This window comes from Sinocyclocheilus rhinocerous, unplaced genomic scaffold (assembly GCF_001515625.1).
Source record: "Sinocyclocheilus rhinocerous isolate Xijiao unplaced genomic scaffold, SAMN03320098_v1.1 scaffold605, whole genome shotgun sequence".
NCBI lineage: Eukaryota > Metazoa > Chordata > Actinopteri > Cypriniformes > Cyprinidae > Sinocyclocheilus > Sinocyclocheilus rhinocerous.
In genome coordinates, this window is record NW_015661612.1 from 1,244,588 (window position 1) to 1,263,995 (window position 19,408).

Genomic DNA, 19,408 nt, shown 5'->3' on the forward strand with positions numbered 1-19,408 from the left:
CTATGCAGCACAGTTTGAAAAGAACTCCATAAGAATGGCAGTGAAAAAGGGAGAGAGTAGCAGGACTTAGATAAATTACACCTGTCCTTGTTTTGCCTCTTAAAACAACAGATAATTGCATTATGCTAATGGAAATCCAGTGACTTTCCTGAATTTGTTTTGAAAGGTCATCTGTCATCTGATGATCTATAAATGAACGTTCATGCTGGAATGTCAGAAAAGGACCAGAAATGATGCTGTGTGGATTTGTGCTGACATGCACACAGTTTATCTGCTGGTAATGTGATCAGTGTTTGTTTTCTGCAAGGGCACATCTCAACCCAACACAGTAGGCGCTACTGTATGTAAATACATGCGCATACACACACACACAATACTGTAGAGAAGTTCAAAGACCCCATAAAATCTAAATTGCAGTTTGTGGTTTTTAGTCCATGTCTATATTTAGAAATATGCAACAGGTAGCCAAAAAAATCTACGTTTTTGGCTAAATATGTTTTAGAATTTATGTATGACATATAAATTGTTTGTAATTTGTTTGGGCATTTTTTAAAATACATTTTCAGTCTAAATAAATCTATATTTTCAGAAATTCTAAGACTGTATTTTTGTATTTTAAGACTGGAAATGTATTTTCTTTACCTTTGAAGTGCATCTATAATATATTTTGCCATTTGAAGGTTAAAACTAAATATATTTTTATTTTAAAACAAAATTTTCCTTAAGCTGTTCTGTTTACAACATATACTTAGCATGTATTGAAATTTATATTTGGCCACAAAAAAAATATCTGTTTTTATGCCATATGTGTACAGTAAATCATTGTTTATTCTGTTGGCTTCAAGATAACATGTTAACATTACAAACACACATGCTTATTTCTTTGACGCAGAGTTGAGCTGCACAGGGTGACTGAACAATACTATGATTGACTAATGCCTTCTGCATGTCACATTCCAACTATTATCCCACTGACAAAGCATGACAACAAGATATTTCAAAAAGCAAACTGGAGATTAATTAATATTTGAGTAAAAGAAAGTAGCAAACATACATTCTGCCTCACCTTAAAATAAAGATTTGTTTTCTTTCTTTCTCTCCACACACCTTATGTATTTATTTATTTTTTGGTTTGGTACAAAACAAGTTTTCCAGCAGGAAACTTTTATGGACACAGTGCATCCATTCATACTCTCTGACCTCTCACCGTGTTTGTGTGTGTGTGTGCACATTTATAAGCATTGCATAATAAAAATAAAATGTTATTTTATAACCACTGTGCAATGTTGCGTTCAATAATAAGTCTCATTATCTAAAAAAAAGTTTCAGGTAAATAATATATAATGTTGTTGCCCTATTACAGAAAAAGAGTACCAGACAAGCCCCACTTTTCCAAACTAATCCAAGCTTTCACACTCTTTAAGGATTTAGCTTATCAACAGGAAATTAAGTTGTTTTTCTTAAGTCGTTCTTTCCCTCTTTCTTTCCCAACATTTCTGCAGTCTTTCTTTTTAGATGACTTTTCACCTAGTTTTCTTTTTTTAAGTTTTCTTCCTCTCACTGGAATTGCTGCTGTATGTTTTTGGTCAGAATGTTCGATTTAGAATTTTGGCTTTAATTTGAAGTAGCCTACCTATGAGCCTTTTGGGTGTTAGCTGCTGGGCAAGTCATGTAGTCACAGGTGTTTGCTGACATAGTTGATCTTCGAATGGATAGATAGCTGCACTTGCTTGAAGCATTATGCTAGTGGATCATTAAATACGCTTGTGTGTGTGTGTGTGTGTGTGTTCATTGACCATGATCATTCATTGCTCATTGTGCAGAGAGGTTGTGGCCCTTGTAAAGGGGGGTTTGCATTGTCTGAGTATTTCCTCTGAGAATCCCATAGGACAGTCGTGTCTCCCCCTAAACAGTACGGCACTTTAGACAGTCTGGTTGCTTGAGCTCGACACAAAGGTCATGAATAGAGCAATGAATGTTTCACTCTATTATTTCTATTCCTCAAGCTCTGGAGGAGACGATTGAGAGAATAACAAAAGATTTGGAAATCCAAACACAGCTCTTCATGATGGGCATATTTATTGACTTGCTTGTTTTCTTGCCTTTATCTGCACATCTTATCTGTTGTTTTCAGAGGAAGCAAAGCTATTGTATCAACTCTATAGTGTTTGCTCTGATTTTCTTAATCATTTTTCTTCTAACTTTTCTGCGCTAAAACTCTTTGGCTGTCGGAAACCATAAATTGCAGATACACACAAATTCACTATAAAAAGCTAATTTACACTACTGTTCAAAAGCTGTACCTTTTTTTTTTTTTTTTAATTCATCATTTCGGTTTCTTATAATAGTATTACTTTCTACTTAATACTATTCAGCAAAAAAACACTAAATTGACCCAAATTGACAGTAAAGATGATTATAATGTTACAAAAGATTTCTATTTAAAATACATTTTGTTCTGTTTAACTTTATCCAAGAATCCTGAAAATAAAGTATCATGGTGTTCACAAAATATTAAGCAGCACAATCATATTTAACAAATAATAAGAAATGTTTCTTGAGCACAAATCTGTATATTAGAAGGATTTCTGAAGGATCATGTGACACTGAAGACTGGAGTAAAGTCATTTTAAATAGCAGTAATATTACTGCTTTTACTGTATTTTTGACCAAAAATAAAAATCTTAGCAGCCCCAAACTTTTGAATGGTAGTGTACATTTTCACTAATCCTAATAATCCTGATCATTTTCCCCCCGAATCAATTGATCATAAGAATTTTGAAGAAAAAAAAATAGCTACCATTTTGAATTTCATCAAGTTACATTCATAGTGTAACGAGGAGTCAGAGGCGTTTGGATCCATTTGCAGCTTTTATTTGAATCAAAGGCAGAGTTAAACAGGCAGTAATCAATCAACAGCGTCAAGAGCAGCAGGGATAATCCAGGAGAGTAAACAAAGCGAGGTGTCGGGGCAGGCGGCAGAGAATCACACGAGTAATAACAGTCCAAGGTAATACACAAGATAAGTCAAGACAGGGGATAAACGCTCAGAAATGTAGCCGGGGCAATACAAGACTTCGCGAATACTGAGAGTCTGGGAGCTGCTTAAATGGGGAAGCTAAGGAGAAACACCTGTGCCAGTAATCAGTCCCAGGTACGGGGTGTTATGGGAAATGTAGTCCAATGACCCGAGTACTCGGGAGAGGGTGCCCTCCGGAGGCCATCGGAGAGAGCCACAGAGGCCTGATTTGTGACAGAGCCCCCCCCCTGCGAGCGGCTCCTGAAGCGAGGAGGTGAACGACGCCGAGGCCTTCCACGGGAGCGAGGGGCTGGTTTGTGAGGGTGGGAATTCTATGGAATCTATGGAATTCAGTAGTGAGTGAAGGGTCCAGGATATCCTAAGAATTAACCCACGATCTTTCCTCAGGACCATACCCCTCCCAGTCAATGAGGTATTGAAGTAACCTGCCCCGGCGTCGGGAGTCCAGGATCTCCTGTACCTGGTACGCCTCCTCGCCGTCCACGATGATGGGAGGGGGACTCTCGTTCACGGCCTCCTCCTGGTCCCTCTCTCCTCTCGGACAACCGGCGGGCTTAAGCAGGAAACGTGTGAAAAATAGGGACCATCTTGCCTGCCGTGGATTGAGTCGTTTGGCCGATCTGAGGTACTCGAGGTTGCGGTGATCTGTAAGAACAACAAAGGGAAGTTTGGCCCCCTCCAACCAGTGACGCCATTCCTCCAAGGCTGCTTTCATGGCTAGAAGTTCCCGATCTCCTACATCATAGTTCTGCTCCGTAGAGTTGAGTTTCCGAGAGTAGAAGGCACAGGGAAAGAGTTTGGGAGGATTACCCTGACGCTGAGAGAGTATGGCTCCGATGCCTGTGTTGGATGCATCCACCTCCACGAAGAACTCTACTTCAGGGTCAGGATGGTGAAGAATGGGCGCGGAGGTGAAGCGTTCCTTTAGCCGTTGAAAAGCCCTGGTGGCTGCTTAAATGGGGAAGCTAAGGAGAAACACCTGTGCCAGTAATCAGTCCCAGGTACGGGGTGTTATGGGAAATGTAGTCCAAGAACGCTAGTACTCGGGAGAGGGTGCCCTCCGGAGGCCGTCGGAGAGAGCCACAGAGGCCTGATTTGTGACACATAGGTGGCGCTATGGGAGAAAAAAAAAATCATAACTATGTAATGAAGGGAGTTGAAATTTTATTATACTTTTTTTCTTTTACATGCTGCAATTATCAGTTGTCGACAAAAAATGACAATCAGGTGCCAATCAAAATTCTGCAGCTAGCAATTACGAATAATTGTTAATGAGTGATTTTCATTTTTGTGTGTGTGTGTCTGTATATATATATATATATATATATACATACACATACATATACATAAAAACATTTCATATACATACCATATATCTATTATGTAAAATTAGTATCTTCTTTTTCAGTCTACCTAAACCCTGATGATTGACGTGTCTATAATAATTTTATTATTTTCATCTTTGTTTTTACACTAAAATTTATGAGCCAGGCTAGTGTGAATGTGCATTTTCCACCGATGCTACTTGTTTTCTTCCATGGAAGGTTGTTACAGTTAGATTTGCTTCCTCACAGATTCTATCTTCCGTAGAGGTGCTGTGTTTGTATATAGTTTAATTTGGCCGTTGCTTGACAAGTCTAGTCTTTCCTGCTGCTGACCATATGGCTCCTCTAAAATGGGCTCCCTAGCAGACGGTCATGTGTATGAAGACAGTGTATTCATGAAGGTGAGTTGGACATCATTTGTTCTCATTATATTCATTGCAAAGTCATTTCCAGAACCAAGTTTAACACTTCTCTGGCATTCAGAGTTTTTGACTCATGTCTACCCCATACATTTCTCTTCCTGTTTAGTATGACCAACATACCGGTTCAATGCAGTTACAGTTAATTTGAATAATTTATAGTAATTTCCTGGCATGTTGTTCAGTTTATGAGTCTGTCAATGATTTATCATCTGCTTTCCCTTCTCTTTCTCTGTCTGTCTCAGTTTTGCAACATGTTATTCAGTCAGCGAACTGCTAGTCTGCAGAACCTGTTTCTCCTCTTCTCTCATATGGAAGGATAAGAAAAAATGAGTCGGGAGGGGGTGGTGTGGGTGTTTAGGGGGAATTTTTAGCACACTTCCTCATTTTGTCTTCATAAATAACAAATTTCCTTACCTCCTCTCTTTTGCAAGCAGTGGAACAACGGTGATTTTGCTGTATATAAAAAGAGAAGAAGTGGTTTCGGAAGCATTGACTGTAGAATATGTGAGTTTAAGTGTGTCTGGGCTAGGGATATGCCGGTATCAAATTTTCATGTTGCGATTAATTGCTAATGCTTTTATCACGGTATGCGGTATTATCACGATATTGAAATTTAGTTTAAAAAAGTGCTGTCATAATACAGTATAACAGGTTTAATAACTTAAATGCAATAAAGCAATCTAAAGACTTGAATGGGTCCATAATTAATTAAACTGTTAGCATTACACTGTATAGCATGTTTTTGGTGTATTAGGCAAATTTTACCGGAATGCTAAGGGGTTAACTGCTCAGCAAACAGTGTTTCACAGGTAAGCATGTTTGGGTGGAGTGTCTAGAACATATAGAACATATAGGATCATTCATAAAAGCACACATAATAAGCAAAGACTGTGAAACTGCTTACCCTGACATGTTGATATATGCTAGTGACTGACTTATAACTTCTGGCTAGTATGTATGTTTGTGCACGTGCACAATTTCAATGTAAATGTGCTCAAACTGCACTGTTCTGAAGGTCTCACAGTGTTTCTGACTCTGTGTCATTTGCACTAAAATCGTGACATGATATAATGTATCATGTAAGCAAGCAAGAGAGAGAGAGAGAGATGGTGTTTATTTGTGTTCACTAGTGTAAAGCTTTCCACCTGAGTGCATTAAACAGATCCTAATTACATTACTTCTCGAGAAAGAGATAAAGGGCCATGTGCAGAGGTTTTTAGTGCTTGTAAATTATTTCCTTTTTTCAAGGATGGAAATTTCAACAGCTGGGAAGGAGAAATCAAGAAGTATACCGTCTCTGCTGGCCTTTCATAAACAATAAAATATTAAGTGGTTTCATACCGACTGTGGCATGGCCTGAGGCCCAGGTCTAGGTGGTTTTGTTTGGCCATCTGGTTGTGCTCGGGCCTCATCTGATGTTGATGAAGAAAGAGGACACGCAGAGTGAAATTAGTTCACTGGAGCTTTTTAATAGAAGCTTATGATGCTGCAATATTGTTGGGCTGTTAATGCATTTCCTCTTCACCGTTGCAAGCAAACAGTTCTTAAGAATTTTAGATCTAAATCAGTCTAAATCAATGGGCTCTGTTCCAAAACTGGCATACATTGGCAGCTTCCTTCTATTCTGAGGCGGCATGCTAACTGAAATGGAACCTTACAGATTTGGAACATTCTTGGACCATTACTTAAAGGGATAATTCACCCAAAAATAAAAATCTGTCATCATTTTATTCACCCTCATGCCATTCCAAACCTGTATGACTTACTTTCTTATGTGGAACACAAAAGATGATACTTTGAAGAATGAAGTTAGCCAAATCGTTTTATTGATTATTATTAAGAAAATTAACTATTTTACTAGTGTTATTGATACTTTTCTGTATTGAATGAAATAAAAGACAATGAAGCTTATTTAGACAATGTTTTAGATACAGTGGAGATCAAAATTTAGAACAACCTGCAATTTCCTAAATTTAAGGTCACTGCTTGGTCCTTTTTGAACTTATCCTAACAGCAGTAGAATGGCAGTTTTTAAAGCATATTTCATAAAATTAATTGTATTCTGAAGCACAGTATAAAAAAAACTTAAATGAGAAAATTGAAATAGATCTGATCAAAATTAGAGAACACCTACAGACACCTCCAAGTTATTGGTGTTAGTCTGGCTCCTGGTGCTAATCTTATTAATTATATGACAAACCCTATTTAACTGGCAGCATTCCTCCAATTTTCACTGAAATTGCAAGATGGCGGCCCGCTCTAAGGTGAATGAAACCATGCGACAGTGTTTCCACAAAATAAAGGTTTTTGTTGAAATGCCTTGGATATTTTGTCAGATATTACATTTACATTTAGTCATTTAGCAGACGCTTTTATTCTGGGCATAGAGTAGTCCTATCATTCTATCAAACATGACTTTTAGTGAAGATGTTTCTGCTCTTTCTAAATATAGAAGTCAGTGCTAGTTTTGGAGAGGTCAGATGTTTTTTTATTAGTGAGGTTGACTAGTTCATCTAGAATTTTTCAAATTATTAAAATTGCAAGATGGCGGCCCGCTCTAAGGTGAATGAAACCATGCGACAGTGTTTCCACAAAATAAAGGTTTTTGTTGAAATGCCTTGGATATTTTGTCAGATATTACATTTACATTTAGTCATTTAGCAGACGCTTTTATCCAAAGCGACTTACAAATGAGGACAATAAAAGCAGTCAAAACTAACAAAAGAGCAACAATATATAAGTGCAAATGACAAGTCTCGGTTAGCCTAACGCAGTACACGTAGCAAGGTATATATATATATGTGTTTTAAGTTGTTTCTTGAAGATGGCTAAGGACTCAGCTGCTCGGATTGAGTTGGGCAGGTCATTCCACCAGGAGGGAACAGTTAATGTAAAAGTCAGTGAAAGTGATTTTGTGCCTCTTTGAGATGGCACAATAATGCGTCGTTCACTTGCAGAACGCAAGCTTCTAACAACATAGAAAGCTTCTAACATAGCTTTAAAATAAACAAGCTTTAAACAACATTAAAAAATGTTTTTTAACAAGCTTCTAACTTAAAAAACTTAGCTTGTTAAACGTTTTTTAACTAGCTTCTAACAACATTAAAAGCTTCTAACATAGCTTTTTAACAAGATATGTTAGTAGAGCAGTGGTAAACCCGCAGCTGATATTCCTTCGTATTTTGAACGATGAAGATTAACAATATTTCCGAAAAAAACAAACAAGTATATGATCTCAATTTTTCATCACTGTATATTGAAATTATTTTCATTACATGTTCTTGGGAGTCATACAGGTAACGTTCTTGTATAATGGAAGGTCAGGCTGTTTATGGAAAGTGTTTACATTTATAACAGTATACATAAAAGTGGTAAACTCCTATAAGAGCAGATGAATTGATATTTTATAGTGTATGTCACCAGTTTATCCTATCATTCCCATATTTGCTGCCCTGCCCTCAGTGGATTGACCAATGTGAATACGTCATGTTTGGAGTTCTGAATTGACACCAAGTACGCTGACACCATTATTGTTTTGTTCCAAGACTGGTTATGTAAAGCGTCATAGGTTGACAGAACAGGCAGTTATTCAAAAGATCATCATGCTACCTCTCCACAGCTGTGAACTGTGGTTAAAAAGAAGGGTGATAAAAAGACTGTTATATTTATTTTTGTTTTGAGTAACAGTGTTCTCTGGTCTAATTGAGGAATTATTGTTTTGTTATTTAATTATTGCAATTATTGCCTGTTGCACCGCTGCTAGTCATAATCAAGCATGTCCAAGGGACGTTAATGACTTGCTATTTAGTGGACCTATTTTAATAAAGCAACATAATTACATGACAGTTCAGTCAAGGGCTCATGCAGGGTAACTTTCAGTAAACCACACATCTTTATCAGTCATGACCACTAAACCATATGTATTGATCGTCCCTGTTATAAAGCAAAGTCTGCTTAGGTTTCACACCAGATGATAAGGGACAGTCATTAATTCTGTGGCACTGTGTTTGGTGTTGTGCTGAAGAAGAGGTTCTTGCCTTTATTTACACTGTGTTAGAAATATACGTATTAGAGTGTGTGTGTGTGTGTGCCATACCCCCTGTATTTTAACAGCTGTGAACACTCCCCGTTGACATAACATCCACGGGAACTTTGGCTTCCTCACGTGCAAAACGAGCGGCAGATCTGCAGCTATACAACAAGAGAGGGAGAACGAGACATAGATAGAAGAGAGAGAGAAAGAGAGAGATTTCTGTTTGTCTGTTTAACTACATTGGCCCTAAAAAAAGTATTTGGACACTTAAGCAAGACTTTAAGATGTCTGAATGTCAAAGTAAAGGGCATTTGTTGGAAATAAATATACCACAAGTACACTTTTCATGCATAATTTTTCACAAAAAGTTTTGTTACATTTGTTACATTGTTACATGAAAGGTTTGTTACATTTAAAATGATAAAACAATGGATATATTGTTCAAAATAATAGTATTTGGACACTATAATATCTGGTTGTGTGACACTGTCTGCACAACTACATGTGTGATTACTCAGCAAAAACACCTGTGTGAACCTGAGGTAAACTCACTTTATACATCCACTTAAAATTTATTCCAGAAGTAAAGTTAGCTCTGAGAATAATACTTGCGTCATTTGTTTGCAGATAACAAGTTTGATGTGTCTATTGCAGTATTTTAAAATGTGACTCCAGACACTTTTTGGGGCCACTGTATATAGGTTATGTTTGTGAGAGGGTGTACACTACTGTTCAAAAGTTTTGGGTCTGTAAGATTTTTAAATATTTTTTGAAAGAAGTCAAGAAACATTTCTCAACTGTGAGGCTCAATAATGGGCAAAGATATCCATCTGATTGATTTCAAACATAAACAGGTAGAAAATAGCACAAGAATGCAGTTGCATGTCCTGTGTAAACACCACCCTTAAAAGTTGCTGTTGTCGTGACAACCAGAGCATGTTGGGGTTTTTTTTTGGTGGGTTTGCATGATTATAGTAAAAAATAAAAGTAAAAATCTGAACTGTTGGCCAGTAGAAACAGTCCTTATTGTTGAGTCCTGAGTGAATGCATATGTGTGCTAATATGCTGTGTAGTTTGTGCTTTGGGGAGTGCCATTTCCTCTGACTGTCTGGATGTGTATGTGTGTGTATACATTTGTATCGGTGTTCCTAGCGGAACGCGCCTCTTTCAGGAAGACAGATGCAAGACTGAGCTGCTCCAATCAGCCCGGTTCTCAGAATTCCCAAGCTGAATCCAAGTACTAGACTGAGAGAGGAACATGGGAAGCTGAGTGGGAGAAATGACCCAGTGACAGAGGATATAAGGATGAAAGAGCAAGAGGAAAGGTGGATCGGATAATGGAGGAAAGCACTGTTGAATGGCTATATGTTTAGTGCCTGAGCACAATCTACAGTCATTGAACTCTCACTGTAATGTAAGTTAATTGGCCTTAGCTAGGCAAAGTCACTCGCTCAGAAGAAATATAAACAAGGCTCAAAATTAACGCTGAAAAGACAAGTAAATAAAGTGGAACTACTTGCTGGTTTTTGATAACTTTACAAGGAACTGCAATATATTAAGTCAACTATAAGAATGAGAGTTTGTCACTTGTTGATTTAACCAATGCAAGTAATTCAAATCAAAGTCTAAATAAAACTTCTGTTCTGTATCTTCTAAAGACCTTTACGTCAGTGGAAAATAATGTGGAATATTCTTTCATTAACCAAAGCAAATATATTATGAACGTGTCTTTTTTATGTTTTTATGACAGGTGCTGTTTTTCAGACAGACAGCTTGTTTATGTTGTTTTTGATGTGGACACAGTAACCTGCACCATTCGTACTAATAAGTAAAACAACAGCTAAATAATCCTATATATACACACACACATTCACTCACAGTATATATACCTATTTATTAAAAGTAATATATAAATAATAAATATATATGAAAACATTATCATGACCAGTTAGAAATATTTATATATTTATTAATAATTTTATTCACTCACCATTGTGTATTTTGGACCCTGCATGCAAATAACTAATGAGCCCATGCTATGTTAGTCTAGTTAGCAACAGAGTTTAATGCTATTCCTTAAGACATTTTTTTCATAAACATGTAGATCTCCCTTTTTGCAGTTCTTATGGGTCACACATAGGATACTTACTTGCATTGATCTATGGAACAATGAGGACCTGCTTGGGCAGGTCCCGACTGCTTCATTTGTGCATGCATTTATAGTGAAAAGACAATCATTACACCTTTAGCACAATTAAACTATAAGAGTTGATAATGACTAATATGCAAAGTTGAATGATTACTGGGAACTGAGCTTTACAAGGAACTGCAATATATTAAGTCAACTATAAGAATGAGAGTTTGTCACTTGTTGATTTAACCAATGCAAGTAATTCAAATCAAAGTCTAAATAAAACTTCTGTTCTGTATCTTCTAAAGACCTTCACGTCAGTGGAAAATAATGTGGAATATTCTTTCATTAACCAAAGCAAATATATTATGAACATGTGTCTTTTTTATGTTTTTATGACAGGTGCTGTTTTTCAGACAGACAGCTTGTTTATGTTGTTTTTGATGTGGACACAGTAACCTGCACCATTCGTACTAATAAGTAAAACAACAGCTAAATAATCCTATATATACACACACACATTCACTCACAGTATATATACCTATTTATTAAAAGTAATATATAAATAATAAATATATATGAAAACATTATCATGACCAGTTAGAAATATTTATATATTTATTAATAATTTTATTCACTCACCATTGTGTATTTTGGACCCTGCATGCAAATAACTAATGAGCCCATGCTATGTTAGTCTAGTTAGCAACAGAGTTTAATGCTATTCCTTAAGACATTTTTTTCATAAACATGTAGATCTCCCTTTTTGCAGTTCTTATGGGTCACACATAGGATACTTACTTGCATTGATCTATGGAACAATGAGGACCTGCTTGGGCAGGTCCCGACTGCTTCATTTGTGCATGCATTTATAGTGAAAAGACAATCATTACACCTTTAGCACAATTAAACTATAAGAGTTGATAATGACTAATATGCAAAGTTGAATGATTACTGGGAACTGAGTGAAAGAATGACCCCTGCTGCAGAATTAGTGTTTATTTGCCTATTCCTCTTTCCTGTTGCAATATTGATTTAAAAAAGATCTTTGTTTAACACAGACAGAATAAGACTTTAATCAGTGTCAGAATAAATCAGACAAATTGCAGAAACAATAAATGTGGATTGTGGGTTACTGAAAGCAACACAAAGGCCTTCTTTTTATTATTATTTTTTACATTGTAGTTGTTGTCACACCATATAGTCTAAAGTTCAAGGCTGCAAAGACTTTAGTCGGCTTGCAACACTTTTTTGTGCGTACAGAGCAGCAGATATATTTGGCCATAAAAACATATCACTCCTAGTCATTGAACAGACTGAGAAACAACTTCATTTCAAAGTTAGACTACTTTTTTTTTCTTTCAGAAGCACTATGGTGGGGGAGTGAGGGTGAAAAAACAGATTGGACCCTGAAACTGTTGTTCTGCTCTCTGATTGGCTGACTCTTGTTGCTAGGCTTATGTCTTTTGTGTTTTTTTCTCTCTTTCTTCCCCCTGTTCTCTGATAGGTCAGGATGGAACTGGTTCAGACAAGGGCTGTGTCAGGCAACTTTTCTGCCACTTGTTGAACATCCGAAGGCTTGTGGTTTTAGCGCGGCTGCTCGTTCAGCACAAGAAAAACAACAGCACAGAGACACATTCACACAGAGAGGCACTTCTACAAACACACCGTTACTCAGAAAGTGTTCACACACACATAATGAAAAAATTTTCACCGGCAGAAAGTCATGACCAGAGCCAGAGTTATTGGCAGATGTTGGCTGTTTTTCTCGCAGCTCCAAGAAATCAGCTTTTTAATCTAACATTCACATATATAGTCCTAAATGAACATGACTTAAATCTGGATTTTCACACTTGAGGAAATACTACAGAGATCTCCACAGCTGGAATTGCGAATTAAAATTCTATTTAATAAAGCATAAGTTGTAGTTTTTAAGTTTTTTTTTAAAAATGGCAAAATATTTCTTATATGGCAAAAATATTTCGGTTTTAGTAAAATAATCTGTAAAAGTGAAGAAAATATGGACATAAAATAGGCTTCCAGCTATCTAATGATAATTTCCTTGTTTAACATGCTTTACTGGTACAAAAAAAAAAGAAAGAAATTTGATCATTTGTGACTTCTTCCGATGCATATGTCCGGACATGTTTCTATTGTGCGGTGCTTAAATGAATTAATTAATACAATGGAAAAATGACTTAAAATAACTCCAAAAGCAAGATTTATTATTAGTTGTTTTTTAGGTTTGTTTTCATATGTGAATGGAGTCATTCCACTTTTTGTGGTCTATTTCCATATATATAACCAGCTGAGCCGATGATATGATACGGTCAATGTTATGATACGGTGTGGGTACAGTAAAGCCTTAAGTTTGTTCTAAGATAATAGTTATGGCTCTTTTAATAAAGAGAGGAAAGGGTGCCCTGGGAGAGAGGGGCGCAAGGCAAACGCTGACTATTCTCTTCTGTAGGTTTGCTGAGCCATAGGGCTCAGTGGGCCTGGTTAACTACCCCCCCCTATCACCAGAGAGAGTGCTGACTCCTGCTCTGGTCTGTTTACACCCCCTCAGCCCCCCGATGTAGGACGGTCCCTTCAGACACAATGAACATGCTGAATAGCTACTCTTCATCTAGTGAGCGATGCCAAATCCAAACGCTTTGACAGCCTTCTGCTCGTGCACAGGACTTTAATTAATGTTTGTTGGGCTTTATTACTCCACAATATATTCTACAATAATGCATTTCACCATACAGAGGGGAAAATAAGACATTATGCTTTATGCATTATGCTTTAGTTGTGAATAATTCAATATGTTGGTAAGATTAAAGCTCAACTGTATGAACATAATTCTGAAGTGCATTGCATTGCATCATCTTGACCAATTTAGTCTGTAAAACTGTAGAAGGTTTTTTTCTTTTTTCTTGAAAATAACCAATCTCTGAGCCAAAACCGTTACTTTATCTATTAGGTGCCTTGATTTGTCCCCTGTTGGGCATATTAAGCTGTCAGTAGGAATTGATCTTGGCTTGTTTTTCACTGTAGACCATGCATGCCATCCTCCTCGTTCACATTGCGGGGCTTGTTTACTGCAGTTCACATTTGCTCAAGGAAAAACATCCCCTCACACTTGCTTGGGCTACTTAAATCTGTCCCTTTCACCAGGCAGTTGGAACTGCAGGAGGTAACAATGTCATAGACTAGACAAATCATGATTATGTAAATAGGTTTATTGGAAGGCAGAGTTAAAAGTCTGTTAAGTATTAACCAACATTAGAAAGCTTTTCCAGTCATATGCCTGAAACCAAAGAAAAGATCCCCATCAAAAGTGCACTGAGATAGAAACAACTCCACAATTCATAGACAATTTCCATATAAATCAGTTAAATAAATCCAAATATATAAAGAAATAAAAAGTTGTCAATGTTTAGTTCACCCAAAAATGAAATTGTGTCATTTACTTTCATTCATGTTGTTAGCTGTATGACTTTCTTGTGAAACACAAAAGGAAATGTTAGGCAGAATGTGAGACGTCACTATTCAGTTTAATTGCATCTTTTATTCCAATAAATGATATGCTCTTTCTAACATGTCCTTTTTCACTACAGAAAGAAAGTCAAAGGTGTTTGCAACGACGTGAGTGTGAATAAATAATGACAGAATTTTCTTTTTTTTTGCGTAAACTACGGTTTGAAGTCGCCTGTAGGCGCAAGTCTCTTTTAACCCCGCCTCCTTGTCGTTGATTGGACAACATAGGTTGTTTTCGTAACGCGATTGGCTACTGGGCGCGTCAGTCATATTTACAGCCTGTTATTTACCAAAAGAGAGCTAGGAAAGAGTGGGTATTCTGCTCGGGAGCTTCAACAGCTGGTATGAACGGGTAGCGTAACCAAATGCCTCAAGGAACAACGGGAGCTAAAACAAGATAGTCGCTCTAATTTTTTATTTAGAAGAAGCAGAAAAGCGCAATATGAGGCACGCATCGACATCTAATGAAACGATGGAAAACTCCTCTCTCACCATGACAGACTTGTTCAAAATTTGTACACAGTGCGAGCGGCTAAGTAAAAAGGTAAGAAACCGAATAAGAACTTGACATCGAGTTTAACTAATGACAGCTGTATTTTTTAGTTAACTTGCTTCGTTAGTCTTCTTTTTTGCCGTGGGTTTTAAATCATGTCCGTTTGCTGCAGTGCAGCCTGTTCTTTGTACTTGCATCATGAACACTGCTGGCTTGTTTTTCTCAGTCTTCTGTCACCGGATCAATAGACACTCGTCTTTTATCAATGACTGACGGTATTAAAGTCAGTGTCACATTGTCTAAATGTTGTTGTTGTTGTTTTTATTCAAGCAAAGCACTAAAATCAAATATGCAAGATAGCCATTGTGTGGAAATGATGTATGTTTCTGCAAGGGGACAGATTGAATTGCTCGCGGTGTCAAGTTAAATAGCATTTAGCATTTAATGTAGTTTTACACCATTGCTTGCATATTCCTGAGTCAGCTATTTTGGCATGATTATGTCACTGGTATATTGCAAACTCAGACAACCTTTTTGTTCATAGGGAATCTAGGTTGTTTTGAATCATTCTCTTTGTGCCTTTGCCAGCTTCTATTGTATCAATAAGCAGATGAATGATGTTCAAGATCTGACTGTTGCTGCTGATTGCGTTATGTATTATGTTATGTATTATAAAGAATTTATTTTCTAGCCCATGCCAGAGAAAATTCTAGAACCAGCCATTGATATTTGAGCTAAGGAAGGCTGTTGTTTTTAAGAGCTCTCTCTGATGCCAGGATTTCTTCAATATAATAATCATAGTTTTGTGCCAAATGCTTTTGACATGTATGCCGATCATGTAATTATGTTATTGGTTTTGATCTTTTTAGGACGTTGGAGTGCGAATCCCCAGACCGATGGGAAATGGACCAAGTAGATTCATACCAGAGAAAGAGGTTAGTGTTAACATCAACCCTGCTGGATTTAAAGTTGGCATGAATCTCACTCCAACCATAATCAACAAATTGCACACCCTTTTTTTGGCATTAACAATGTTTATCATCACAGTCTAGTGAAGCTATTTTACCAGTACTGAATTCCCCAGGTTCACCTCATCTTTATTCCCCTGTTGTCCCAGATACTTCAAGTCAGTAAATTGAATGAAAGAATACAGTCGATTTTTGAGGACGCTTTCGCAGTGCTCGGTCGCCTTGACAACATCTCCTTGGTGATGGGGTTCCATCCTCAGTATTTGGAGAGCTTTCTTAAGACACAGCATTACCTGCTTCAGATGGACGGTCCGTTGTCTCTGCACTGCAGACATTACATAGGGATAATGGTGAGACTGCAGGCTGTATTTTTGTATGCAACCTAAAAATCACAATGATAGATTCTTCTAAAGGAGTGTTTGTGTTCAACAGGCTGCCGCTAGGCACCAGTGCACGTATCTGGTCAACCTGCACGTGAATGACTTCCTGCAGGTCGGAGGTGATTCCAAGTGGTTGAATGGTCTGGAAGAAGCCCCACAGAAGCTGCAGGCTCTTGGAGAGCTCAATAAGATCCTGGCCCATCGCCCCTGGCTGCTTACCAAAGAACATATTGAGGTATGACTTCAACCTCACAGTCACACATGGACACTCGCCTACAGCTTTGTTGTGCTGTAACGAGCACAACAAAGTTTTATAATGCTGTTAGAGGCAACTATGAAGTATTAGGTAAATCTGGTTTAAGTAGTTATGAAGTTTATTAGCTGTAATGGAGTTATATTTGGTGTAATATTTAATTTTTCCTTAGAAAAAAAAAATTTGCTTATTTGAAAAAATGTGTCAAATGTCAATGTGTGATTCCTCCCTAAAATTGGGATATTTCTGAATTAATATTTGTAAAGAAAACTTGCCTTAAAAATTTAAATATATATGTTTAAAACAGTGAATAAAATAAATATATATATATATGCTATTACGTTTTACTTGATAGTTACGACATGAGTCATTAAACTGAAACTTTTCTTTTTCACTTTTTCAAAACCGCCTGAAACCAACATGAATACCAAGAGTACATTTCTAAGAATTAGATTTTTTCTCATCTTTTTCCTTTTCTTTGCCGTGGACACTCTTACATATAATTGGCCTTCATATTTTTTATTTATTTTCTTACAGCGTCTACTGAAGGCTGAGGAGCACAGCTGGTCCCTGGCCGAGCTGATCCATGTTGTGGTGCTACTCACGCTCTATCACTCTCTGGCCTCCTTTACGTTTGGTTGTGGCATCAACCCTGACATCCACACAGATGGAGGACATACGTTCAGGCCGCCCTCGCTCAGCGGTTACTGCATTTGTGACATTGCCAATGGCAACAGTGCCCTGGAGGAAATGTTTGGGAACCAGCAGGTGAGACAGAGGGAAATGTATGCAAAGAAAATGATTGCAAGACGTTCTCATTTTTTTGCTAGTCTTCCATCCAGTGGTCCTGAAAAGGGATCTGTGGAATGCATGGAGTGCGAGGTTCAAATTCCTAACCATACAGTGCACATAAACTGTGTGATGACCTAGATTCCTGTATGCTTGTGTTTAGGTGTCTGAGTTCTCCGGTGAGGTTGAAGTGCTGATGGAGAAGATGAAGCAGCTCCAGGAATGTCATGACGAAGAGGAAGCCAGTCAGGAGGAAATGGCCACTCGGTTTGAGAGGGAAAAAACAGAGAGCATGCTGGTAGTCACCTCTGGTAAGTGGATTTTTAAATTTTTATTTCAAACTACAACGCCAGGATGACTTGTATTAAAGCATCATGTTTGGTCAACAGAGGATGAGGAGTGTGTACCATCCAGAGATGTTTCACGACATTTTGAAGACCTTAGTTACGGCTACAAAGACTTCTCCAGGAGAGGAGAACATGTACCCACTCTCAGAGTGCAGGTGAGAAGAAAGTCAAATTGTCTTCCTTGTTGCCAGTCAAAGGAAATGGAGGATTAAAATAATAACATAATTGTGATATTTTCTGCCCTTGACAGGACTATAGTTGGGAAGATCATGGCTTTTCCTTGGTGAATCGGCTGTATCCGGATTTTGGACAGCTTCTAGATGAAAAGTTCCAGATCGCATACAATCTGACGTACAACACCATGGCGACACACCAGGGTGTGGACACTTCCATGCTTCGTCGAGCCATCTGGAACTACATCCACTGCATGTTCGGGATTCGGTAAGCCTCTCCACGCTTCTTTGTTTCACAAATATGTGGTAACTTTAAATATATTTGGTTGTGCTGTAAAAATTTGTTTATTGTTTGTCATTCTACACATATACATACATATGTACATATATGTGTGTGTGTGTTTTTTTTATTTTTATTTAGATGTTATTTAAATAATATTTATTATTGTTATTTATTTAGTTATTTAAATCATATTGCTGAGGTATCTTTCTATCTCTGTCTATTACACGGCAGGTACGATGATTATGATTATGGAGAAATTAACCAACTGTTAGACCGCAGTTTTAAAGTCTACATCAAAACTATGGTGCGCACTCCAGAGAAGATCACCAAGAGGATGTATGACAGCTTCTGGAAGCAGTTCCAGCACTCTGAGAAAGTAAGAAGCACTTCAGAAACACAAAAATGAACAGGCACAGATTATTTGTGAAAGTTAAATCCTCTCGCTTTGAGTTAATAACGATTCTTTTCTTTTGTCCTTTAGGTCCACGTTAATTTGCTTCTTATGGAAGCGCGCATGCAGGCAGAACTGCTTTACGCTCTGAGAGCTATCACTCGCTACATGACATGAAGTACTGTTCTTGTCTACCTTTTTATTTTATTTTTTTACTGTCGTTGACGTTGGACACTTCAATAAACGTAAAAATGACAAAAAAAAAAGGAAAAAAAACAAAACTGAGGAAGAAGAACAACAGGTGGCTGCGGAGGATAATGACAAGGTTGTTTTGGCAAAAGAAGGGGAAAAAAAACAACTGTCAACTGAACCTACTTGTTGAAATCACTTGTGTGGCTGCTCAGCCTGCAGTGCCAAAACTGGCCACTGGGGGGGGGGGCTCTGAGAAGAATCCCTCTAGTGTGTAAGAGGACAAGCTGAGACTGCCAGCTTCTGGAGGCCAGACCTCCTTTAGTATTTCAAATGCATCTGCGATAAGATGCCATATAATCATATCTTCTTTTTGTGAGATGAGATTTAAAAAACACACACAAATGGCAACTCTAGTGCCAGTGCAGAAAGACTGCACTAACATGACTATCTATCTACTAGTGTTTTTTTTCCATATTGTTTTTATTTTTTGTTCAGCAGTGGCTAGAGATAGAAGCATTACTGATTTTGCATAAACGCGTGCCTAGTCATGCGCAGCACTGGCAACAGATGCTGAGGTGCCGTCTGTTCATGCTGCTTTTCTCAATTGAGAGGCCTCAAGACACCCAAACCATCACCCATTTATATAAGCTAATCCAGGAACGA

General features: G+C 37.6%; 1 protein-coding gene across 4 annotated transcripts in view; it reads left to right on the forward strand.

Moving 5' to 3' along the window:
• Window positions 1-19,405, forward strand: part of LOC107726430 (sestrin-1-like) — a 63,999-nt gene extending 44,594 nt beyond the window's left edge. The window contains exons 1-10 of one of the 4 annotated variants that reach the window (XM_016535994.1): window positions 14,768-15,020; window positions 15,839-15,904; window positions 16,054-16,287; window positions 16,370-16,552; window positions 17,108-17,338; window positions 17,523-17,670; window positions 17,749-17,861; window positions 17,957-18,147; window positions 18,394-18,538; window positions 18,644-19,405. In XM_016535994.1, the coding sequence (XP_016391480.1) occupies window positions 14,919-15,020; window positions 15,839-15,904; window positions 16,054-16,287; window positions 16,370-16,552; window positions 17,108-17,338; window positions 17,523-17,670; window positions 17,749-17,861; window positions 17,957-18,147; window positions 18,394-18,538; window positions 18,644-18,730 (1,500 nt within the window). In that variant the 5' untranslated portion in view covers window positions 14,768-14,918 and the 3' untranslated portion in view covers window positions 18,731-19,405. Of the gene's footprint in view, window positions 1-14,767; window positions 15,021-15,838; window positions 15,905-16,053; window positions 16,288-16,369; window positions 16,553-17,107; window positions 17,339-17,522; window positions 17,671-17,748; window positions 17,862-17,956; window positions 18,148-18,393; window positions 18,539-18,643 lie in introns of those variants that run through there. The other 3 variants (XM_016535995.1, XM_016535992.1, XM_016535993.1) reach the window with 3 other exon arrangements.
• The last annotated feature ends 3 nt before the right edge of the window (window positions 19,406-19,408 follow it).